At 61.9% G+C, this 23,357-nt stretch overlaps 1 protein-coding gene across 1 annotated transcript in view; it reads right to left on the reverse strand.

The window, feature by feature from the left end:
* Positions 1–431: 431 nt before the first annotated feature.
* Positions 432–23,357, reverse strand: part of Col20a1 (collagen type XX alpha 1 chain) — a 30,419-nt gene continuing 7,493 nt past the window's right edge. Inside the window, exons 5-37 of the mRNA XM_013144623.3 lie at positions 21,963–22,106; positions 21,608–21,751; positions 20,353–20,511; positions 19,939–20,058; positions 19,326–19,490; positions 18,241–18,728; positions 17,675–17,804; positions 16,775–16,920; positions 16,578–16,701; positions 16,273–16,412; positions 15,717–15,846; positions 15,368–15,510; positions 15,033–15,165; positions 14,487–14,635; positions 14,185–14,314; positions 13,228–13,266; positions 12,250–12,388; positions 8,598–8,740; positions 8,201–8,310; positions 7,698–7,856; positions 7,542–7,619; positions 7,142–7,228; positions 6,348–6,401; positions 4,133–4,228; positions 3,992–4,045; positions 3,827–3,880; positions 3,514–3,567; positions 2,686–2,757; positions 2,291–2,326; positions 2,124–2,190; positions 1,869–2,042; positions 1,457–1,534; positions 432–634 (exon numbers count right to left, since the gene is read on the reverse strand). Of these exons, the coding sequence (XP_013000077.1) occupies positions 609–634; positions 1,457–1,534; positions 1,869–2,042; positions 2,124–2,190; positions 2,291–2,326; positions 2,686–2,757; positions 3,514–3,567; positions 3,827–3,880; positions 3,992–4,045; positions 4,133–4,228; positions 6,348–6,401; positions 7,142–7,228; positions 7,542–7,619; positions 7,698–7,856; positions 8,201–8,310; positions 8,598–8,740; positions 12,250–12,388; positions 13,228–13,266; positions 14,185–14,314; positions 14,487–14,635; positions 15,033–15,165; positions 15,368–15,510; positions 15,717–15,846; positions 16,273–16,412; positions 16,578–16,701; positions 16,775–16,920; positions 17,675–17,804; positions 18,241–18,728; positions 19,326–19,490; positions 19,939–20,058; positions 20,353–20,511; positions 21,608–21,751; positions 21,963–22,106 (3,965 nt within the window). The 3' untranslated portion in view covers positions 432–608. The remainder of the gene's footprint in view (positions 635–1,456; positions 1,535–1,868; positions 2,043–2,123; positions 2,191–2,290; positions 2,327–2,685; positions 2,758–3,513; positions 3,568–3,826; positions 3,881–3,991; positions 4,046–4,132; positions 4,229–6,347; positions 6,402–7,141; positions 7,229–7,541; positions 7,620–7,697; positions 7,857–8,200; positions 8,311–8,597; positions 8,741–12,249; positions 12,389–13,227; positions 13,267–14,184; positions 14,315–14,486; positions 14,636–15,032; positions 15,166–15,367; positions 15,511–15,716; positions 15,847–16,272; positions 16,413–16,577; positions 16,702–16,774; positions 16,921–17,674; positions 17,805–18,240; positions 18,729–19,325; positions 19,491–19,938; positions 20,059–20,352; positions 20,512–21,607; positions 21,752–21,962; positions 22,107–23,357) is intronic.

Raw genomic sequence — 23,357 nt, forward strand, 5'->3', positions numbered from 1 at the left:
AGGGTGGGGGCACTGCTGTACGGTAGGGATACTGTTGGTAACCATGAGCACCTGGGGAGGAGCGTGGTAGAAGGCACCGTGTGTGCAAAGGCCCTGGGATGGGCATGGCAGGAAGCTGTTGCATTCTGGGGTTGACAAGAAGGAAGCCTGGACTGTAGCCCTGGTGGGACAGGAACCTGGAGGGTGGAGGACATTGGCTGGTGTGCTGGCCAGCGTGCTGGTGACAGGGCTGACAGCATGCTGGTGGGTGCTGGTGACAGGGTAAGCAGGTGAGCCACCAGCTGTCCCTGGTGAGGGGTGGCATAGAATTCAGTTGGGCTCTGAGGAAGGAGCTAAAAACCCAGACGGTGTCGTGTGTGAGCTGAAAGTGACACTGAGCAGGTGTGAAGACCCCGCCCGCAGTGGCACCAACGGCACTGTCTGATGAGCCATCTCAGTTTATTTGACTTGGTAATGCTGCTGAGTACAGAGTTCGGTGTATGCTTTACCCCTTGTGTCGTCCCCCCCCCCCCACCGCTGTCCTCCTGGGGACTTGTTCTTGGTTCTGCAGGACATGCTCCTTCCCAGTCCAGACAGAGCCGGGGGAGGTGCGGGCAGAAGGCGCAGGGTCACTTGGGGCAGCATGGGGGACATCCTGTTGGGAGAGAGGGGCAGGTGAAACTAGGGGGTCCGAGAAGCTGGATGCCAGCTGAGGATGCCGCCTGCACCGTCGACTCAGGCTTTCTGAGAGCTGAGGTCCCAGCGCAGGCATGGCATGGCCTGCTCATCTCTGGTTGGCCTGCTGCCCACCCTGGGCTCCTGCAGGCAGTGTCCCCCACCTACGAGGGTGGGCCACCCGCCTTATCCACACACTTTCCCTCCTCGGCCTTCTCTGTGGCTGTGCTGGCCACGTCTTCTCCTCAGCACCCTCTGGCTCAGAACTGGACAGGATGAAGCTCTGCCCCCCCCACCCTGCATCCACCTCTGCCCTGTTCCTCTGTTCTCCAGGAAGTGGTCCCCGGAGACTGTTTACACAGCAGTCCTTGTGGAGGAAGTACAGGGTCCCCTGGTGCCATGGGCCCACCTCCTAGCCTCGGGACATTGTAGGCTCCCAGAAAGGCCCCTGAGGCCTCAGCAGAGCTGCCTCACACCTGGGCTGGATGTCCCTATGCTATGGGGTGCCCCTGGGCTGCACCCTCCCTGCAGGGCTAAGCCTGGTCAAGGCCTTCCTTCCCATCGCCAGCTCCCAAGGACCCATGGTCCCTCACCGCCTCTGCTCCTCACGTTCTGTGGCTCACAGGTTGGCCCTGCTCCTACCCTGCTGCTGGCCTCTCTCAGGACCCCACCCTGGTCCTCTCCTGTGGGAGCCAGGCACTTCCTGCTGTGGAGTGATCATTGCACCCTCTGTGTGTCCCCACCTGGTCACTCCTCCTTCCTGAATGTGTGTGACCCTCGGTGGGTGCTATGACAGACTCACCTGTCACCTCCGGGGATCCTGGGGCCCAACTTCCCCGCAGCCCAGGGCTTCCTGGCTGGCTGACGGCTACAGGCTTGCCTGAGAGGAGAGGGGATGTGCCAAGACCAGAGGGGCGGCAGCCACAGCTTTGCTTTCCTGGGACCCTGCTCTGACCAGAGGGGTAGCAGGCCTGGACCTCAGCAGGGCTAAGAGCTCAGGACAGCAGCACGCCAGGCCTCTAGGCCTCAGCTGGCCCAGGGGGCAGGCAGGGCAGGCTCCTCTGGTGGGGCCCCTGTGGCTCCCTGTACCTTCCCTGCTCCCGAGACACTTTCTGGCTACAGTGGGATTCACCCAATTCCTGAGAAAAGTCGCATGCACACACGCACACACCCATCCCCACCCTGGAGGCCCGCCCAAGAGCAGGCAGCCTGACCTTGATGCTCCAGGCGATGGTACCCTGATCCCTGGTCTCCAGGAAGTGAGGCCTTGCTTTGCAGCCTGGGGATCCCTAGGGGCCCAGGCCTGCCTGGCTCTGCCATCTCTGCCATGATGGGCATTGGGGGCCTGGCTTTCTCGTGCAGGAAGGAGTCCAGCTTGAGCATGTGCGCTGTAGGAGAGGCAGTCCAGCCTGAGCAGGACCCTGCCCGACAGACGAGGATGGTGGGCTGGTGGGCGGGGCCCCACTCACTCTGGATGGCTGACTCGCACGCCTGGCTCACCAGCTGGAAGATGGTGGCGAGGGACTGAGGCTCACCCTGGAGGGAGGACAAGGCTTTGGGACCTGTGACTGGCATCACCCGGGGAGGCCCGACCACCAGAGCTGGGCCACAGCCCCAGATGCTCAACTGCACCCACCTTCTCGCCTCGCTCTCCTTTGGGTCCTGGCAGCCCCTGCAGCAGGAGGCAGAGGAGGAAACCCAGTGACCCAGAGGCCGTGGCAGATGCAACAGGGCCTGAGTCCAGGCACTGGACCCACTGGCAACCCCAGCTCTGGTGCATGGCTGGTGAGTAGGACCCAGCCAGCAGTGAGGCCAAAGCCCAGGCCTGGATTCTCAGATCCTACGAGCATGAGCCCCTTGCTGCACCCCAGAGCAGGCAAATCAGGCTTGATGTCCTGCAGCAGGGACTGGACCTTGGGACCTGCGAAGTTGCTGGAGACCCCCAACTTGCAGGAATGGTGGGAGCAGGAAGTCAGCCTGGACACAGCAGGTTGCTGTACCCTTGGCTGGCTGGTTAGAGAGGGGACTTACCGTGGGTCCCACAGCCCCGGGTGGCCCTCGCTCCCCATTGGTGCCCCTGGCTCCTGCCAAGCCCTGGAACCCCTGCAGAAAATGGTAGCCTGGGCTCAGCTGGGGCCTTGGCGAGTCTGCCCCTGTGGTTCTGGTTCCTGAGTAGCCTGGGTCCTGCTGCTCAACTGAGGCCAGAGCCCTGAGCTCAACTTTAGCTGCCCTCAACCTCCCCAGCCCAGTCCAGGTCCTGTACCCCTGCCCAGAGCCAAGGGTGTACCCCACATACTCCTCACCTGGGCAGAGCCTCACCACCCTCGCTCAGGGCCCAGGGAGAACCTCCCATCCCCAGCCAGCTGTCTGTTGGAGCTTTTGGGTATCCAAGTTGCTGGCTCCTGGGGGCATAACCACCCCCAAGGACAACCTGAAGATGCCAGCTGTGCCTTGGCTGCGATCCTGAGACCCCCTTCCAAGGGCAGAGCCCTCCGCCTCTAGCACAGCTGGCCAGACTTGGGCTCATCTCACAGCAGGTGGAGGCAGCAGGGAGCTGTCCCCACAGACAGCCTGGCCCCACCAGGCTGGCCCAAGCAGGAGCCCTATACTGCTGCCCCACAAAGTTGGGGTACAGGAGTGTCGTCGAGGCCGTGTGAGTGCTGCATCTCCACAGGATTATGCTCCAGGCCCAGACATAGAGCCCTGGAGACGCTTCCAGCAGGCACAAAGCCTCCTCCAGGTCATTTCCAGGGATGGCTGGACACGGCAGGCAGCATCAGTCCCTTCTTCCCTGGATGGCTGCCCAGCCCCAAGGAGCCTCAGGGATGCCGGCGAGGGCACAGGAGAATCAGTGCCTACCCTGGGGCCAGGGGGTCCAGGCAGGCCTGCGGGCCCCTCCAGTCCTCTCATTCCCTGGTAAGAGAAGGACATGCTGGGCACGCTCACAGAGAAGGCGGCCACACACCTGCCCCAGGCTCTGCAAGCCACAGGCCCTGAGCTGCTGCCCTCACCCAACCCCAGGCAGTGATGGCACCTGGCCTGGTGCCAGTTGGGGCTCCCTCCCTCCTACCAGGATGCAGGTGCTTAGGGCAGACAGAGCAGGAAGAGCCACGCCCCCTTCTCTCCCCACTTCTCACCCACCCATGGGTGCCTTTGCGGTCAGAGCCAGTACCTTTGGTCCCTGGAGGCCAACTCTCCCAGGAGCACCTCGCTGGCCAGGGTGGCCCTGAAAGGGAAGAAAGGCCAGGCAGCAGGTGTGGACCAGACAGGGCCCATAGTCGTACCTGGAGGAGGGGTACCACGCAGCCCTGCCCTTATGTGGCCCAGCCCACGCTACCTGCAAGCCTGGGAGTCCGTGGTCTCCCTTCTCGCCTTTGACTCCTGGTGGACCCTGGAGGGGAACGTGGGCTCAGCAGATCGAGGGAGGGCAGACAGGAGGGGTGGGGTGGGGTGGGGGTGGGGGTGAGGCAGCACCTACCACAGGCCCTTGGATTGTACGGCCCTGGGTCCCTGGTGACCCCTGCTGTCCTCCAGGGCCCTCAGGTCCTGTCTGTCCTGGTGGCCCTGGCTCTCCCTAGAGACACAAGTGGGGGATTAAGAAGCCCCCCTGGCCCCATGCCCCTTCCTATTCACTGCCAGCCCTCCAGCCCTCTGACTTGCTGTGTGGCTCTGGGACCCAGGCCACAAGGTGCTGTAGCCAGAGCTCAGAGGTGGCCCCAGGCCCGCCCTGGGGGGCAGGGTGTGACTGCATCCACAGAGCAGGCTGCCCCTCCAGGGCCCCCAAGGAGCAAGGACAGAGTCAAAGTGAGGCCAGGGCTACCCACTGCCCCCAGGACGCTGGGCAGGCTCCTGAAGAGGGGCAGGAGCTCTACAGGCCAATCACACAGAAACAGGAAGGCGTCCCTTAAACGCTGAACCCCAAAAAACACCACACTCAGATTTCACTGGAAATCCGAATCTGAGGAACCAATGACACCAACACTGCTTAAATTGTGTGAAGCTGGGGAGACACACTTCCAATTGTTTTTGAATTACGCCGGTCACCATTCCCAACTCCGCAGCTACGCAACTGCAAATAAGATGCCAGCTGGCAGAGTGTGCCGCGAGCTGCATGGCGAGGGGTGAAGGACCAGCGATAGAGCTGGTTTTCATCGGCTGCGAGAACAGCGGGCATCCAGGGACAGGCCAAATTAATAGCAAACGGTCGGAGAGGAAACCATTTTCCTGTGTCCACAACTGTTGCGCGAGCACTAAATCTTACTTAACATCCGTTCCTGATCTTTAAATCTCATAATAAATTAAGGCTAAGTGGGTTTTACTATCATGTGACAAAATATATCTGTTTCCTTTCCACGTCTGCTCTCCGCTCGGCAGGCGGAGCTGGGCACGGCTGCTCAGCCGGCACAGGCCGGAATCTGCGCCGCGGCTGTCTGGTGAGTTCCAAGCCCTCGTGTGGGGCAGAGGAGGAGGAGACAGGAGAAGGTGCGGTGGTGATGTGTGAAGTGGCATGGTGTCGCCCAGCCCTGCCAGACGCCCCATGGGCCTAAATCATCTCTGAGTGACGTATTCCTGGCACAGTGTGTGTGCTAAGTACACAGTGATTACTGCTCCACAGTGGTCGGGAAGAAAAGGTTTGTACGTTTTTCCCAAATATTTTCCATCTGCAGTTGAGGGCACCCAGCCACATGAACGCTGCAGGTTCAGAAGGCTGGATGTGGGTGAGGTCCTCGCATGTGAGATGGACACATCGTGGTAGGACAGAGCACACAAGGGAAAGAGGGACACGGTGAAGACAGCCAGCTCCTCAGCAGCCCAGTGGGGCCGTGGGGTATCTGGGAAGAGCTGCTGCCTGCCCTCCCCTTCCTCAGGTACGAGGGCGAGGCCCTGCGAGGCCTGGGAGAGAACTTCCCGCCCCAGAATGCGGAAGGCCTCTCAAAGCTGCTGCACGACTCTCGAGCCCCAGAGGACAGTGCAGCGAGGTCTGCACGGAGGACCAGGACACCAAATGGCGGGTGTGGCGCACCCTTCCCTGAGAACAGCGATCCCACGCAGCAGGAGCCACCACAGGGCAGGGTCGGAGGACCCAGAGCTCACAAGGTGCAAGGGTGGCAGTGGCTGACAGTGCTGTGTGTCCCCTCTGAAGGGCCAGCTCGGCACCGTGCGCAGGGGCCACCTGCAGCAGGGGAACCACATGCACGCCCCGCCCGGAAGCAGACTAGCTGGCAGCCCCACTGCACCTGACAACCGGTGGCTCTGCAGCCTCTGGGCCGCTTCAGGACACGTGGCCCAGGCAGCATCGTCACTTAGTGAGGTGTTTCTGTCATTGCTGAGGACACAGACTTCCCTCTCTGCAGAGCTAGGCCTGGGTCCCAGGCATGCCCGGCCCCATGTGTGGACGTTCAGCCTGGGTGAAGCTGCTCTGTGAGCTTGGCCTCCTCAGCACGTGTCCAGAGTGGAGGAACACGTGGCTTTAGAGCAGGCAGCCCGGGCTACCACTGGGCAGTGACTCAGCTCCCCCAGCCTCGTCCCACTCAGCCTGTGGGGAAGACCCTGCACAGGGCAGGGTGGTGGGAGGGGGCATCCTCTGAACACCAGGCGAAGGGCCAGCATCCCGTGGTGAGGGAGAGCCCTGACAATCCCCAATTTCCCTGGAGTCTAGGGCGCCCTTCCACCCTCACTGGCAGCCAACTCACCTTAGGCCCTGGGAGGCCCTGCCGTCCTGGGACACCGCTGCTCCCTGGGAGGCCCTGGGAAGGCACATGCAGGACTGAGCCCCAAACCCGCCCTAACCCTCAGCTCCCCCAAGGCTCCCCTACCCTCTAGCCTTGCCCAGCCCTGGCCTCTGTCCCTGTGGCTGGGGAAGGGACTTCCAAAGGAGGGGACACTCAGGCTCCTTTTCCCTCCAGCTGGCATATGCTAGACTCAGGCAGATCTGGTTTAGTCCCTGGCATGCTGTATGGGGAGACCTAGGGACACCCACTCAGGGAGCACCCTGACAGAGGGGCCCTTGGGGAACTTGGCTAGGTGGCACAGGTGCCCATGGCAGGCCAGTCTGAGCATCTTGGGTCCCACCTCTCACCAGGCCCTAGGAACTGGAGAGCCTGGCAGGAAGGGCCCGTGGCTACACAGCCATCGGAAGCACCCAGCACAAGTCATGGGCAGGGCTGCTTCTCCGGCCAGGCTGTGTAACACAGTCCTGGAGGCCCCATCCTGTCAGGGACTCATGGAAAATGCAGGTTCCACACCAGGCAGGGAGAGGGGTGCCTGCCTTGAAGGTAGGACCCTGGCTGGGAGAGGGAGGTCTGGTAGGGAGGACGGGCCTGGCTTGATTGCTGGTGGGGACACAGAAGGGAGCAGACACACAGGTGTCTTCCATGCAGTGGGCCCAGGGAGGGCTAGGCCTGGGCTCCTGCTAGAGGGCTGCCTTATGTTGCCATGGCAGCCATAGGCCAGCTGGACCCCACCAGGGGACAACTGTGGGACTCACCGGAGGGCCTTGGGGCCCTGGAGGCCCGCGGGTGTCAGAGGAACAGGGACAGGCAGAAGAGAAGACTGAGCATGTCTCTTTGTCTCTCTAGGAGAAAGAAGACCTTGCATTGCGGGGACCATCCCCTGGTCCTTCTGACCAGGGCTCCATACAGAGAGGATGCTGGCTCCAGGGAAACCGACCCACACCTGGCATGGGCGCTATGCCCTGTGTGCATAAGCAGCCCTGGGAGCCCCAGGCAGGATGAGAGTGCCCCCTTACTCCCTCCCAGGCACCCATGGCCAGAACCAACGCTGGCACTCGAGGACCCGGCAAGGACCCAGCACTGGCCTCTGGGTCCCAGCAGCCCTGGAGTTCCAGCTCTGCTGACTGCACCCCTTCCTGGCCTTGCAGCACTCACAGAGGCGGGGAGCTCGCAGCACCTGTCCTCATCTGCCCACGTGTCGCCACACATGATCTGCAGCACCTGGAGCTGGAACTGACACGGGGAGCAGGTCAGCCCCACGCAGGCCATGGGACAGACCCACACACCCTGCAGGACAAGACCTAGACTCACTGCGGCCGAGCTGCTCCGGGGCCCCTGGGCCTTGGCCAGTCGCCCCAGGGTGACAAAGCCAGAGACAGGTGAGCTGCCAGCCTCTCCAATGGGCCTCTCAGCCACCTTCCGGCAGTCCACGTAGAGCCGGACCTTGGAGCGGCCCACTGCCACGTGTACCTGCCAGGATACCACAGGGGTCCCCTGCTGCCCCAGCCATAGTTGGCACTGTCCTGGCTGCTGGGTCTGGACCCAAACACGCGGGCCATGGGCCCACACCTGGGGTGGGGCTGCGATCCTGCTCTTCGCCTCATCTCTGGGTCCTGGGGACACGGTGCTGGCCTCGGCTTCTCAGTGATGCCTGCCACAGGTGCCTCCCCCACAGAGAGGCTGGATTGGCCCACGTATAGTGGAATAGCTGGGGCAAAGGGGGCTCAGGGCTGGGATCTGGTGCAGCAGAGGAGGACACTGTGTACGAGGGGACGGCACAGCGCAGGGCCCACGGGCTCAGGCGGACGGCTGACCTTGTGGAAGCTCCCGAAGAAAATCTTCTTCATCTCCTGCAGGTCAAAGGTGACCTCCTGCAGGGCTGCCCTGGGGTTGTGGTGGAAGTAAGTCAGTGACTTCCTGCCAGCTGCCAGGGGGGACAAGAGCAGGTGAGAGCGGTTCCAGAGCCCGAGAAAAGGGACAGACAGAGCGTGGACGGTACAGGCCCGGCCAGGGCTCCCACCAGGTCCAGGGGCCACCCTGAGGGTGCAGCGCCTCCCCACACCCTCCATGGTCCCTGCCGGATGCCCGCACAGCACGGTGCCTACACTGGCGACCCCGCACCGTCAGAGCCTGACTCCCACACCATGTGCGGGATAGGGTGACCCTGGCCCCCTCCCTCCCTGCCACCAAGGGTGACCCTGGGCTACATACCATCCAGGAGAACCCCAAGGACAGGCTGGAAGTCCTCGGCTGTGATCTGCCACAGCGCGAAGGCCTCACGGGGTGTCTCCGGGATCAGGCGCAGAAGGAAGACGATGGTGTGTTCTGCCGGCAGCGCAGCTGGGTGGACGTCGCTGTGGGCCGGGGGAGGGTGTGAGCAACGGGGCCTGGGGCGGGAGGGAGCCCTGCGCCCCGCACACAGGCCGGCCACAGCCTTGGCCGTGGGGCATCCCCAGCTGCTAGAAGGGCACAGGCTGTCCTCTCCTGAGCAGGGACTGGGTGCTACAGAGCACAGGATTTTGAGGCCAAGCTGCAGTCTCTGTGCCTCAGTTTCTCCAGGAGTAACATCAGAGATGTAAGGCACAGCCACTCCCCCCAGCACTGGCTTCAGCAAGAAGTGCTGGGGGACCTCTAACCCAAGGGCAGGACCGCAAAGGCCTCTGTGTGGATGGAAAGGTGCTGGATGAGGACACCCCCGGGGGTCCCTGGTCACCCTGGGATCAGCAGCCCAAGCCGACACAGCTCTGCCCTGAGGAGCTGCTTCACCATCCATGCATGTCTGATACCAGAGGAGGTGTGAAGATCCTTGCCCTGCTGATCTAGGTTCACCAAGGGGTAGGGAGGGGCAGGAATTGGCCCCTGGGGCCACCCAGCCAAGTTGTTCCCCTTGGACTGCAGCTTCCTCTTTGGCCTGCATTTGCTTTTAGGATAAAAACAAAGATCCAGAAAACCCCAGCTCAGGTACATGCCTGCAATTCTTTAAGCACATTGACCCCAGGGCCTTGGTATATGCTCTTCCTGCCTACTGATCTCCCTTTCCCCATGGCTCTTACTCTCTGCCTCCTCAGAGAGCCTTCTGGGCCCCCCTATGGTTAGCCAGGGTCCCCTTCACAGTGACCATCACAGTGTATGGTTACTGTATGCCAGCCAACAGACAAATGCGAAGCACCACTCACACTGTAGGCCCTGGGAAGGGTCAGTCACTGTTGTAGTCAGAGGTTGTGAGGAGAAGAATTAGAATCAGGACACAAAATTTATATTATGATGGTCACACACAGTTAAACACAAGAAAGTACAGGAAATCTGTCCACAACACCAAAGACACAGAATATCCAGCCAAGGGCCTGGATCCCACAACAATGTCTTGCATGAGTCCAGGTGAAAACCTAGAGCCCATGACAATGCCTCCCAGGAGTCCACCTGGAGGTCTAGAGCTCACAAGAAGGACTCATGCCAGTTTGTTTTACGGGTGTCCTGGGAAGGCCCAAAGGTCAGCGGTAGAAGCTCCAAAGTCTATGCCAGTGGGGTGAAGGAGCTGTGCTGGTAGGCTGAGGGTTCTACACTGGAGCCAAGAAATCACACTCACAACAAAGACCAGGGCTGCCCTGAAAAGCACCACAGCCATCCTCAGCGACACATAGGCCCCAAGCTCCTCGTATGACAATGGTCAAACTCACACTGGGGAGCCTAGTCATGATGAGCTCCTCCAGGAGAACCAATGGTTCAAACAGCAACGCTTAGAGAAACCCACAACACTTCGCTTGTCTTCTCCACGTCTCTACGCTGGCAGCTTTCCTCAGGTGGAACATCTACGCTCAGCACCATGCTGATTCAATTCTGCTAGTGTTAAGTTACACCAGTTTTTAATCCATAACAGCCGTCCAGGACAACTGAGGGAAAGAGCACTGCACGTCCTCACAGCAAAGCCAGGGACAGGAGCAGGGAGACAGGCACAGGGACGATGCCCTGCGCGGCCTGGGCTCTGGGCATCCGCCAGGCCACAGGATGGCAGCCAGGCCTGAGCCTGGGCAGCAGGACTGCCACAGGACAGTGGGGACAGATGCTGAGGGGCAGAAGGAAATCGAAGGGGGTCATGGTTCAGCGGGAAAATGCCATGCCTGACATAGGTACCAGACACGCTCCGTGGCGAGACCGCCCAGCCCACACAGACCTTTCTCAGGACTTGCACGCAGAGGAGCAGAGCTCAGCCTCACTGAGCCCCCGGCAAATGCAAGGCAGAGCCACAGAGGGGAGGGAGGCCACGCGCCGCAGGAGGCTGTTAGCAAGAAGCAGAAAGTGACCGTGCGGGTGGAGAAAGGGCCCCTGCTCAGCTGGTGGGAAGGCAAGTGGTCCGGTCACCGTGGAAATAGGATGGAGGAGCCTCAAAGGCTTAGAGGGGACGACTGAGCGACTCTGAGATTTGGCACCCGGATGTGATGCTGGCAGGTGCAGCGGACTCTGCCTTCACAGCACAAGACCAAGACCTGAGCCCAAGGGCTGGCAGCGGAGGAAGGGGAGAGAAAATGCGGCACTCGCCCACAGCAGAGCAGGACAGGGCCGGGAGAAGAAGGGGCGCCCCCACATGGACAGCAGGGGACCTTCCCCAGGTCAGAGAGACAGGCCTGTGGGAGCAAACCCAGCAGAGTTCAAAGGTCGGTCTCCTGGGAGGAGAGCAGAGTGGTGATGACCAGCGACCAGCGCTGGGAACAGAGGGCAGGGAGGGAGGGGACAGGCTGGTTGGGGCCTAAGGCCAGCGAGGTGGAGCAGCAGGCTCCGGGGTGCTCCTGCAGCAGGGTAGGGGACCACCCGCCTTCCACATCACAGACAAAAAGGGATTTTGGTTTCACGGTAAGATTGGTAAGTGCTGGAGGAGACAGGCATGTTTACGCTGATTTACACACTTCCTAGTGCGTACTATAGCAAGGGATCGAGACTCTCCACAGTACAATGCAAGCTTTTATGCACCAATGTAAATGTAAATTTAAATTTAGAAAAACTTAATTAGATCACTTTTTTAAAAAAAAGAACAGATCAACCCTAAGGGCCTTGCATAAACCTGAACCCTGTGACAGGAAGGCCCCTGGCTGCCTCTGCTTCAGCTCCCCTCCCTGGAGGTGTGGATGGTTCTCTGGGGCCTGTCGTGTCCCCTTCCCAGCTAGCAGCCTCTCTGCCAGTGTCCCTGGTCCCCCAGTTCTGGAGGCACAGAAGAGGGACGGACGCCACATGAGGTCTCCAGGCACCTCCCCTTCCACTGCACAAGGAGAGCCAGCTCTCGCCCCATCCACACACGCCCCACGGCCCCAGGAGGCCTCAAGACTCATTTTCACTTTGTGGCTTCGTCTCAGTCCTTTGGGGTCTGCAGGGCGAGCCCCTGTGCTTGCCATGAGTCTGAGCTGTGTCTACTGCAGGTCGGCTGGCTTTGTGATCTGACTGTCCAGTAAGTGGGATGGAGGCTGTCAGAGGCCTGTGTTCCTAAGTGCTCTCACAGCCACTCCGGAGCTGTCACTATGAGCTGAGGACAGGGGCTGAGTCGCCCCGTGACCACAGACAGCAAAAGCACAGCTGGTCAGCAGACCTGCAACCACGCAGCACTCTGGCACGAGTGACCCTGGGACATGCAGGAGAAAGACCGGGGTACAACTGCAGAAGTGCCCCATGGGCGGCCATGTCCTAAGTCTGAGGGTTCAGGTGTCTGTAAAACGAGAATCTCCAGAGCATGAGGCGGAGGCCAGGCTGAGATTTGTTGAGTGATGTCCAGGGCTCCTGGGCCTGAGGAGTCACAGGGGCCGCACCGGGCTCCTCCCCCATCCACCTCTGTCCCCTGGTCCCACACAGCCCACCTGCAGCCCCCCGCCTCTCGCACCTGGCCCGCCGTGTCAGCTGAGCATCCTTGAAGAGTGTGAAGGTTGGGGTCGGACCCCAGGTGGAGGGCTCCATGGCCACACCTCGAATGGAGGCATACTCCTTCCACACCAGGCCAAAGGCCACCATCAGGTCAAACCCTGGCAGGACAGGGAAGGGTGACCAGGGATAATCAGGCAGGAGGAAGGGGAGGAACGGGGTGGAGACTCAGATTTGGGGGGCTGTGGGCAGTGGGAGGAAGGGGCAGCCTGGGCAGGGAGGGGTGGAGCATGGGGGCTACAAGGCAGAACCCAGCCCTGCACTGGCCATGCGAAGCCCTGTCCCTTGGCCCCAGTCCTGACACTGGGGAAACCGCTTTACCAAATGGCCCAGCAAGGGAGGCCCAGGAGGGAACCCCTGGCAGGCAGCCCTGCTCAGATGCCCAGAGCCCAGGCCGCGCAGGGCAGCTGCTGCCCCTTGTCCCAGGGAGCTGACCCTCAGCATCTTGCTCTGCCTGCTCTGCTCCAAGCCTGCATCCCCCCCCCCGAGACCTTGCTGCTCCCACAGGCAGCCCACGTGGCCTGTGAACCCTCCATGGCCTGGACCTGCCCTGTACCCTTGGACACTGGCCTTGCTGGGCAGACTAAGCTCCTCAAGCCAGGGACCTTCCCTCCAGCCTCTCTGAGGAGAGCTGAGCTCTCACAAAGCATAATGGAGACCTCCAGCCTCAGCACCTCACACCTCAGTGCCTGGTCAGCAGTGAGCCTGCCAAGGCCAGAAGGACAGGACCCCACTCTGCCTCAGATAAGCCTCAGTCCCCAGGGCAGGGTACAGTGGCTCTGCCAGTCTCTTGGGGCCAGCCAAGAAGCTACAGGCCACACCCTGGCATACTATGTCAGGCCCTGGTCACAGCACCCTGGGCTCCTGCACACTAGGAAGAGCCCAAGAGAGACAGGGCAGCAGAGGACAGGACACAGCTGCCCCAGGTACCCAGACCTACCTGGAAGGGAGCTGTTCTGGGGCAGGGCCGGGCAGGCTGCTGTGAGGAGACAGAGGCCACGTGAGCCACCTCAAGCCCACTGGCCACCCGAGGAGGGTCACGTCACGGAAAATGCCTGTCTTCCTGCGCGGGCATGGCTGGGCCTATGCCACCCTGCCTATGCCTGCACGCAAGGCCTATAGTCCCCACACTCTGCGAAGGAGACAGGAATGGCCTGCCTCTCCCAAGTCCAGGGCCAACACCAAGGGCTCTGTGAGTGCTACAGGTGAGACACGGCCTCTACAGCAGGGCAGGGAGCCTCCTGGGTGCAGGGAAAGGGGGGCGCCTGCATGCAGCCTGGGCTGGGCATGCTGCTAGCTCCACTGCCAGACCACTGACTATGCAGGCAGTGGCAGGAATGGCCGCCCCCTGGTGGCTGTCCACTTGGTGAGCACCGTCCCCAGCTAGGCGATGCCAGGTGATGCGGGGCAGGGGACTCAGCTTTCTGAGAGTCCACTCTGAGGGGCAGGAGGCTGTGGATGGTGAGAAACAGCAGAGAATCACCGACAGCTGGGCCCCAGTCCGGAGGGGTGCTCCAGCCGGGGGAGATGCACCGGGCGCTGGCAGCACCGAGGGCAGGCAGCCTGGTCCCAGTCATCCCGGACCTTGGTGATCCAGCCTCTACTCCAGCTCCACAGTGAGGGGTGTGGGGGCAGGGCCTGGGCTAGGGCACCTCAGGGGTGGTGCTGTCCGGGTGCCATGGGCCTGCCTGACCTCGGCTGGCACCCAGACCACAGAGGTTCCATGGGGAAACCTGCGGGCGGTGGCCAAGCAGTGACTGAGGGTATAGATGGCCCCAGCCTCTTCCCCAGCATCCCCCAAAACCCTGCTGGAGGTGCCTGAGTCAGGCTGCTGGGGCCTGGCCGGGCCTGGCACGGCCTGGCACAGGACTGGCTCTGGGGCCTGGCGTCTGCTTACCTGTTCGGCCTGTGGCAGACACTGCCTCACTCAGCCCTGTGCCATAGACAGCTGAGACCAGGACCCTGTACTTGGTGGCAGCCAGCAGGTCAGGCAGCGTGGCATGGCTCCTGGGGCCTGGCACAGAGATCTGGAGGGCAGGGATTGCCTGAGTCGCTATGCTGGGGTGTCGCTCACTGTGAAGCTGGGCTCCCCTGGCCTGTCTGTCTCCCCACAGGGGGACAGGAGCCCTGGCAGACAGGGCAGGCCACGACTCACCCGCTGGGCCCTGAAGCCAGCAGCTTCCAGCTTCTCAGACTCACCGATTTCTCAGGTCCTGAGCCCGAGGCTGGTGCATAAGTGAGCCGGTAGTGGAGAACAGGGCCGCCTGGGGGTGTCCAGCTGACGTGCAGGCTGTTGGGGGTCTCTGAGGACAGGGCCAGGCCCGAGGGGGGGCTCCTGCTCACTGAAGCTGGACAACAGTACAAGCAGTGTGGGGCTCAGGGCTGGCATAAAGGGGCACCCTAGGGACCCGAGGACAAGGCAAGCAGCCCTGCGCCACGCTCCGCACCCTGCACTGCCACAGGCTGTGCCACCCTACACCGGGCCCTGTCTACTGCTGTACTGTGCCCCTGCGGGCCCTTCCACCTGACCTGCCTCCACCTAGAGCCTGTGTCAGCCATGCCATGTCATCCGGACCCAGGAAACTTGCATGGGCTATCAAGGCCAGGAGACCTTGAGACTTGAGGGGTCTATCCGCCAGCGGTTCTGGGAGTCTGAGTTTCTAGGCCTGCAAAGCTGGGTGAATCTGGGGCCCCCCTTGGGCTGAGCCTGCCCAAGCTCAGCAAGGTGGAGGAAGCGATGCCTACCGGGCGTGTAGTGCAGGGTGACAGGGTCGCTTCGGGTCCCGTCCCTATAGTAGGCCAGGATGGTGATCTCATACTCCGAGTGCTGCCCCAGGCCGGACAGGACAGCAGTGCTGAGAACGCCTGGGACAGAGACCTGGAAGAGGAGGATTTGGGATCTGCCCAGCTCACACACGGCCTTGATGGAGACCTGATCCCAGACTATGGATGGGCAGGTGACCTCAAGACACAGGTCTGGGTGGGCACAAGCGGGGCCTGACCCCTGGTCCAGCCAGGGGCCGGGGTTTGGCAGGTCTCCCCTGAGGCTCAACCATCCCTTTGCCCACCCTTATCCTCACCTCATGGGCCTTCCCCTCTCCCAGGGGTGTCCACTTGATCTGGTAGACAAGCACACCAGACGGGGCCGAGGCTGCCCACGTCAGCCTGACCGAGTCACCGGGCAGCTCTGTCACAGACAGCTGGCTCGGGCTGGGTGCTTTCCCTGGAAGATGGAGGCAGGAGGCAGAGCCGGGGGTGGGGGAGGGCAGCCCTGAGACAAGCAGCCCTGGCTCCTGTCCTCCTGTCCTCCTGTCCACCTGGCTCAATCCTGGCTCAGGGCAGAGCTACCACATACAAGTGGACCCAAACTGCGTGGCTGGACAGAAGGTGCAGCCCACCCTGGGCCAGCCCCGCCTACCTCCCACTCACCTGTGATCACATGGCCGGTCAGTGTGGAGGACACGCCTCCGGAATAGAGGGAGGTGACTTGCACGGTGTAAGTGGTGGAGGAGGAGAGCGGGCCCAGGGTGGCCGAGGTGGCATTCCCAGGGACCTCTTTCTGTGGGGCAGGGGGCACAGGCAGACACATTGGGCACCGGAGCCCCTGCTGGGAAGAGACTCAGGCCCAGTACCTGCAGCTAGGACCGCATGAGCCCCAAACAGAGGAAACAGGGTTGACCAGGGGAGCCCAGGACAGCTCCCTTCCCCACGCCCCACCAGCTCTTGCACCGGATTGGGCCTCACACCAGGAGCGCCTGTGACCCCAAGGCACTGCTCTCCATGCGTCTGCTCTCCTATGCCTCTGTCTCGCCCCAGGACTCCCGAGCAAGCACTCTACCGGCTGGGGTGATGCTGACCCTGTGCCCCACCAGCCCAGAGAGAGGCCAGGGCAGGGGCTACATGGGGCACTGAGGCTCCCCTGGGCTCTGGGACACTGACTATGGGAGTCCCTTGGGACCCACAGCCCAGAAGTCCCCGCCCTCACCTGTCCTGAGTGGCCACCGTCGCTTGAGACATAGCTGACTCTGAACAGGTGTGCAGGCCGTGGAGTATCCCCCCAGGTTACCAGGGCCGAGTCGTGGCTCACATCCGAGAAGCCCAGGGGTCCTGGCGGGGCCAGGGCGGCTGTGGAGCAGAGCAAGACCTTGGAGCTGACGCTCCCTTCTGCCCTGCCTGATGCTGGGGAGCAGCCAGGCAGTGCTAGGGCAGGATGCAGGAGCCCACCCATGGAAGGTTTAGGAAACAGCACAGGGTGCCAGCCGTGGGGTCAGGAGCTGGGCAGGCACTCACACGTTCTGGCATGGATGCCCCGGGCCTCGCTGGCCTCTGGCCCTCGCAGGCTTTGCACCAAGACCTTGTAGTCCCTGTCTGGCTCCAGGCTGTCCAGCAGCACCTCAGGCCGCCCCACCCGCACCTGGAGGGACAGGTCAGGGCCCGATCTGCCCCACCCCATCTGTCCCGACCCGTCTCCCTCCCAGGCCACACACCTCTCTTCCCTCTTCCTGGACCTTGGGAGAGGCTGGTAAGCACCGCACCAGGTACTGGGTGGCCCCAGCTGAGGGCGACCAGGTGAGGTGGAGGGTCCTGGGTGTAGCTGCAGCCAGAGTCAGTGTGCGGGGCGGAAGAAGGGGTGCTGGGGAGGAGCAACCATTAGGGGCACTTTGAGGGTGTAGCACACACAGAAGTCACACCGTGAGCAAGGTAGCCCTGTTCATGCTTTGCAAGGACTTCCCAGCACCTGACCGTATGCGTGGTGTCCTCTAAGGAAGGACTAGCAGAGGGTGGCACTCGCCCAGGGGAGGGCAGGTCCTGAGCCGCTTTCCCCAGCTTCACAGGGACCCTGTCCTGGCCCACAGTTCTAGAGAAGTCGAGCCCCTGTATCTACCAGGGCATGTGCCCACAGTAGGAAGGACATAGCCACAGGGGGTGAAAAGAGCCCCACAAAGACCACATGATGCTGTTGCTATGACAACATGGCAGACCCAGAGAGGGGAGCAGGGCTGGGCAAGGGGCTGGGGACACTGAAGGGGTGCAGAGTGCTTTTCTGGGGACAAAGGGGTGTACAGCGCCCCCCTGGGGATGGAGGAGAACAGAGCGTCCTTCAGGACCAGAGAGATCCACAGTGGACCGAGGAGATGGTCATACAGTTTGGAATGCATGGTGGCCAGCTTCTGCATGGCCACTGTGAATGGGTGAGCCAGGTGGCACCGGACAGAGCCACAGAGATATTCCGGGGCTTGGGGCAGTGACCTCGGCCATGGGCCAGGCAGGGGTGGATGCTGTGGTCAGAAGAGGACACCCAGGGTCAGAGAGACAGGGATGGTCAGAGATGGCTGGTGCCAGGCCCTGAAGGGAGGGCAGGGCAGGGACCACCAACACCCACCCACCTGTGGTTGCCAGGCCACGAAGACCCTTGCCGACCCCGCCCTCATAGACGGGCAGTACTGACACCAGGTACTCAGTGCTGGCGGTCAGGTTCTGAAGCTCTACGGATGCAGCAGAGCCTTCCACCACCACCTGAAACAGCACCCAGACTGGGCAGGGCACAGAGCAGGGCACTGTTCCCTGAGGGGTTTGGGGCCATGTGTGTCTCCGCACTGGTGCAGTCTACCACCAAGCACAGTGGCACCTGCTGAGGCGCAGGTGGGTGGGACAATCAACACAGCCAGCCACGTGGCTACCTGTCCTGTCAAGGCCACCTCCCTGGGCCTCAGCCCTCGGCCACCTCCTCTGGCCTGCTCTGCCCCATGGTGCCCACATGCACCCCTGCCCTGTCTCCACTCCAGCCGTCCTTTCTCAGGGTGACCTGGCTACGTGGGCCTGTAATCCCAACACAGCTACAATTCTCAGAGCCCTTCCCAAGGTGTGGCTGGCCGGGTTCCTGCAGCTGCCCTGGCTCTGTGTGGGTGAACCCAGCAGGGTCCCCCAAGCCAGAGAAGCTGGTGCCACTCACTTCCTGGCGGGCGCCACCCCTGGAAGGCCACCACACAATGAGATACTCGAGGGGTGGCTGAGGAGCCGGGGTCCAGGACACACGGATGCTGGAGGGGGTGACCTGGCCCAGCACCAGGCTGGTGCACATGGGGAGGGCATCCAGGGCTGGAGCAGCTGGGGCCAGGGTGGTTGCGGGTGGAAAGTGGTGGTCTGGGCCCCAGCTCAGCTTGCAGACCCGTGGAGGCCAGGCAGACCCTCGAAGCGTGCCACGCAGGAGCCCCAGCTTCCGTGTCCCTCTGTCCCAAGTGCTGGGCAGGCCTGGCAGCATCCCTGCTCCCTCACCGGCGGCCCTGCTCAGGCTCCAGCCTTGGATCTTCTGGCAGATGAGGCGGCTGAGTAGGCCAGCGAGCGTGGCCAGCTGAGGGAAGTCCAGCACGTTGTGGACGGTGATGTCCTGCGGCTGGGATGCCAGGAGCTTCAGCTCAGCCTCGTCGGCATTCTTCACACCTGCTCAGGTGGAGAGTGGCAGGTGTGCAGCCAGCCCCGTGTGCACCCTCATCCTACTCACAAACAGGACTGTGGGGTGGGCTGCTGAGTGCCCAAGAGCCTGTGAGAGAGGGCCTAGGGCCAAGGGAGGCCCACGTGCTTGAGCCACGCTAGGCCAGGTGGCCACGTGGGTGCTGGATGGAGGGCTTGTGGGTGAGGATGTCTGGGAGATCCCCGGACACCCCGAAATCTAGGGCTCCTGCTGGGGGACAGAACTGATGAGTGGCTTGTACATCAAGTGTGCCCATGGCCTGGAGGCAAGAGACTTGCCAGACACAGGAGGCAAAGGGGCAGTGGCCCGGCAGGGACCAGCCTAAGGGGCACAGGAGCAGCTGGGTTGGGGGGTTCAGCAGATGATGCCAAAAACTGACACATGTGACAAGGAGCAGGCACGCTGGTGCCAGGCAGGTGGCTGGCCCCACGTGCAGCTGTCCTGGCTCCGAGGCCAAGCACCACCTGCCACCTGGTGAGGGGAACACAGGTACAAACGCCCATCTGCTGTCCAGAGCCCACGGGCTGCAAGGACCTACCCAGAACCAAGGCCTGTATGGGGCTCACCCACGGTGAAGACCTCGATGTCCAGGCCTTTGAGGACACGTGCGGCCGTGAGCACGTCATCCTGGGACTTGCCATCCGTCACCAGGATCAGCAGGTGGGCTGCCTTCAGACGGAGCCCCGATGCAGGCTTCAGGTTCTGCCCCATCACGTGGTGCAGGGCCAGGCCTTGGGAGCAGGAACCAAGTGACAGGCAGTGACCTGCACCACCACCTCGGGGCCTCTGCTCAGCTCTGTACTGGGGTCTCTGTCTACCACCAACAGAGCTGGCTGCCAGCTGGGGGTCAGGGATGGCTCTTCCACTCTCGGGAGTACTTGTGACCAGGGAAGGCCACACCCAGCCCCCTGGGGGACACCTCTGAGGCTGGCAGCCCCCTGGGGAGGGCAAGGCACACAGTGGGAGGAGCTACTTGCTGTCAGCTGGGTCCCAGCAGAGGCCTGTACTTTTCCTTTGAAACACACGGGGTGGTTTGGCCTCTGTGGGGCTGCAGCTTAGGCTCCGTCTCTGCAGCCTCATGCGGGCTTTCAGGTCCCACAGGGGCTTAGGAAGGTTGGGCAGCAGGAAGCAGCGGGGCTTCTGCACAGCCAGACCCTTGAGGGCAGGGAGGACACGAACCTGTGAATGTGTTTCCTCCCTTGTATTGAAGGCTGCGCACAGCAGCCAGCACCTCCGCCCTGGTGTGGAAGGAGTTCAGGTCCCACTCGGTCTGGGGGTCTCCGCTGTACTGAGTCAGGCCTGGGGGAGGGCCGGGTGCTGGGCTCAGTTTCCAGGGTCGGGCTTTACTTGAGACTGCCCAGGGCCACACTGCACACAGCTGCCGACAGCAGCCTGGTCCTTCGGAGCCCAGAGGGGCCCCTATTCCAGCACACCAGGCGAGCAGCCCTGGCTGGGGCAGGGACAGCTGCAGACCCATGCAGACCACATGGGTTGGGTCAGCAGGGATCTTTCCGTCTGGCTGCGTGATGAGCCCCAAGAGGCTGCCATACTTCCCAGCCCTTCTCCGGAGGAGCTGCTGGGTTCGGTACCCACCTACTTGGACCTGACCTGGCCCAATTTCAAAGGGTGAGATGACGCTGGCCAGAAAGTCTTTGACTAGCTGGAAGTGGCTGTGGCCGATGCTCCAGGATCCGTCCACTAGGAAGACCATGTCGGCAGGCACAGGAGGTGTGCAGCGGAACTGGGTGCCAACTGGGCAGGCAAGCAGTGGGGCAGGTGAAGGGCCACGGCCTCCACAGTCCTCTGGGCCACTCTGGGCCTGGTCCCAAAGGACCACCTCCCAGGGTTTGGTAGCTGGGGTCTGCTCTTTGGGGAACAGGGACCCTGAGGACATCGGGTCCCCCAGGCTTAGAAAATCCCAAATAGACTCTCATCAATGGACTCAGCCTCTCTGGTGTTCCCAAAAGTGGGGTGTTGCCAGCCTTGGCTTCAGGGGCTACATGTGCCCTCAGTAGCTGCCTGCCAGGTACACAGGCCACCAGCAGCACAGCATTGCCTCCCCGGCCAAGCAACCTCCCCCCACAGGCCCAGCAGCCCTGGGTAGGGTTCACTTCTGAGACCACTTTAGACAGAGGTGGGGAGGGGCTGGGGCTGCCTAGCAGCTCCTGGCTGCAGCTTCCATGTCCTGATGTCCTGGAGCTGTTTGGAGACCACACCCCCAATCCCCTGACCCGGGCAACACCCCCATATCTGTGCACACCGCTCCTTAGTACCAGAGTGACTCTCGAGCCTGGTCAGAGCGGCAAGGGCAACCTGGGCTCAGACAACCTCCTCACCCGGAGAAAGAGGATCCGCCCTGTCCTTGAGGCCCTCTCCTGAGAGGGCCAGTGCCCACGCCTGGGGACAGTGGCGGCTCTTTTGGCTCCAGGTCTGGTGGAGAAAGCAGGGACCTCTTTGGGGACCCTAATCTGAAGAGGAAGTAAAGTCATCGAGGACAGAGCAGCCCCTCACCTGGCTCCTCTCTCCCTCCAGCAGGGGCCACTGTATGGCTCTGTCTTGTCGGGTCTAGGGTCTGCTGAGTGGGCTCCTCCAGCTGCTCCCCACCTGTGCCGGGGGCTCCTGGAAAGAGGAGCGGGGTCACAGCTGTGACTTCTCACCTCCCATACCCAGGCTGGGGCTCCCCAGTGCCTGGCTGGAGGGACCTGGGGGCCGAGAGTCCAGCCTGAGTTAAAGCTGCGGAGCATGAGGTCAGCTGTGAACAAGGACTTCCTGGCTACAGGGCAGGAGGCCCACGAAGCTCTGGGTGCCCCTCCTCTCCGCAGCTCACTCTCACTCCGCCCTGCTCCACCAAGGATGGGAGGCTCTTGGCTTGGGACAAAGGTGCCTCTAGGCTCAGGTGTCTGCCTGGGGTTCGGGGCCCCCATATGGTACAGGGTGGGCTTCAGGGCTGCCCCCAGGGGCCTCTGGCCGCTCCTGCTCTTCAGATCCTCAACTGCAAAGAGAAGGCAGGGCCGTCAGGAAAGGGACTGAGGGCCCTGGCTCCATCAATGCCCGGGGCACAGCTATAGGTTCCAGGGAGGTGGGCAGGAAATAAGACCCCAGGACACTTGTGTGCGAGCTGGGACCTGAACCCAATGCCCAGCCCCGCCCAGATTGGTCACTCACACCCACCCTGGCTGGGGTGGGGAGAACCGAGGACTCACTCATGAAATCCCTCCGCGCCAGCAGGATGGGCTCGGAGCTGGTGAGCTCAAATATCTGCAAGGTGTAGCCTTTGGAGGGGTTCAGGCCCCCGACTGTGGCCTTGGTGGTCTTGGTGGTCAACATCACTTCCTGCTCTGAGTCTCCTGGGGTGGGTGAGAGAGCTATTAGGGCTGCCAGCATGGGTACACATGCATGTTCATGTGCATGTGTGTGTGCACACACGCACAGGACAAGTGTCTCAGGTCTTCCCCGTTTCTTCACCTTGAGGTCAGAGGAAAGAAAGAGAACCAGGAGCTGATGATTGGGGCCCCTGGCAGGAAGTGTGCTTTCTCACACTCCCCAGGGCCTCCATGGGGCTGTGCAGCTCTACCATCTAAAGACAGAGACGGGTGTGTGTGTGTGTGTGCGTGTGTGTAGGTTTAGCTCAGTGGCATAAGTGCCTGCCTTGCAAGCAGGCAGTCGTGAGTTCAATCCCCGGTATTGATAAAAAGGAAGAAGACAAAAAAAAAAAAAAAAAAAAAGACAGAGACGGATTTGAGTGCTCAGCAGTGGTTCCCAAGAGGACCCTCAGAGGATGGAGCCAGGGCGCCAGCATCAGACACGAGGCTTCTCCTCTGGGCCCACCCTGTGCAGTGCAGGGAAGCAGGCCTCCGCCCTGTACCAGCTTGGTTGGGGCGGGGAGACACGGGCAGGAAGGCCCGCTGCTCTCGGAGCACACAGAGCCGGTGAGGCAGGTTTACACCTAGTACCAGCCCCAGGCTGCACACATGTGTACCATGAGGTTCACAGCCTCAATACCCCACTCTGTAGGTGTGGAACCAGGGGCCCTAAGGACTGGCCACACCGCTAAGCAGCGACAGGACCAGATTTAGACCCCTGTCTCCCCCACTCCGGACCAGACACGTGTGAGTCGCGCTGAGCATGACGAGGTGGCCAGGGTACCAGGGCGCCACCTTGGGAACGGGTTAACACTGTCACTGGGGACATGGGACATGTCTTGGTACCAGGAGCTTCACCCCGCTTTTCCTCTTTGTCTTGTTTCTGCCCACCGTGCTCCCACACAGCCGCAGTGCCCCCAGGACTGACGCCGGGCTCTGGGACTCCAGCTCCTGGAAGCTCAAGGGTCCACGTTCACCAGCACCCGTCTGTGGGCTGCACAGCAGTGAAGCAAATGGACTGGGATGTGCGCCCCACACAGATCTGTCTCTGACAACTGACTCCGATAACAAAAGTGCTCTGCAAAATCTGATGCAGACGCGGCACTGGATGCTGGAACATGTGTTACGAGTTCTTACATCCACCAGCGTGGTCACTGAGGAAGGGCCGGTGAACACATGCCCGACAAGCTGGGGACACAACACGCACTGACCACTCCTATCTTTGCACAAAAGGAC

This window comes from Cavia porcellus, unplaced genomic scaffold (assembly GCF_034190915.1).
Source record: "Cavia porcellus strain 051 isolate PalLab524CR breed Dunkin Hartley unplaced genomic scaffold, mCavPor4.1 scaffold_5, whole genome shotgun sequence".
NCBI classification, from domain to species: Eukaryota; Metazoa; Chordata; class Mammalia; order Rodentia; family Caviidae; genus Cavia; species Cavia porcellus.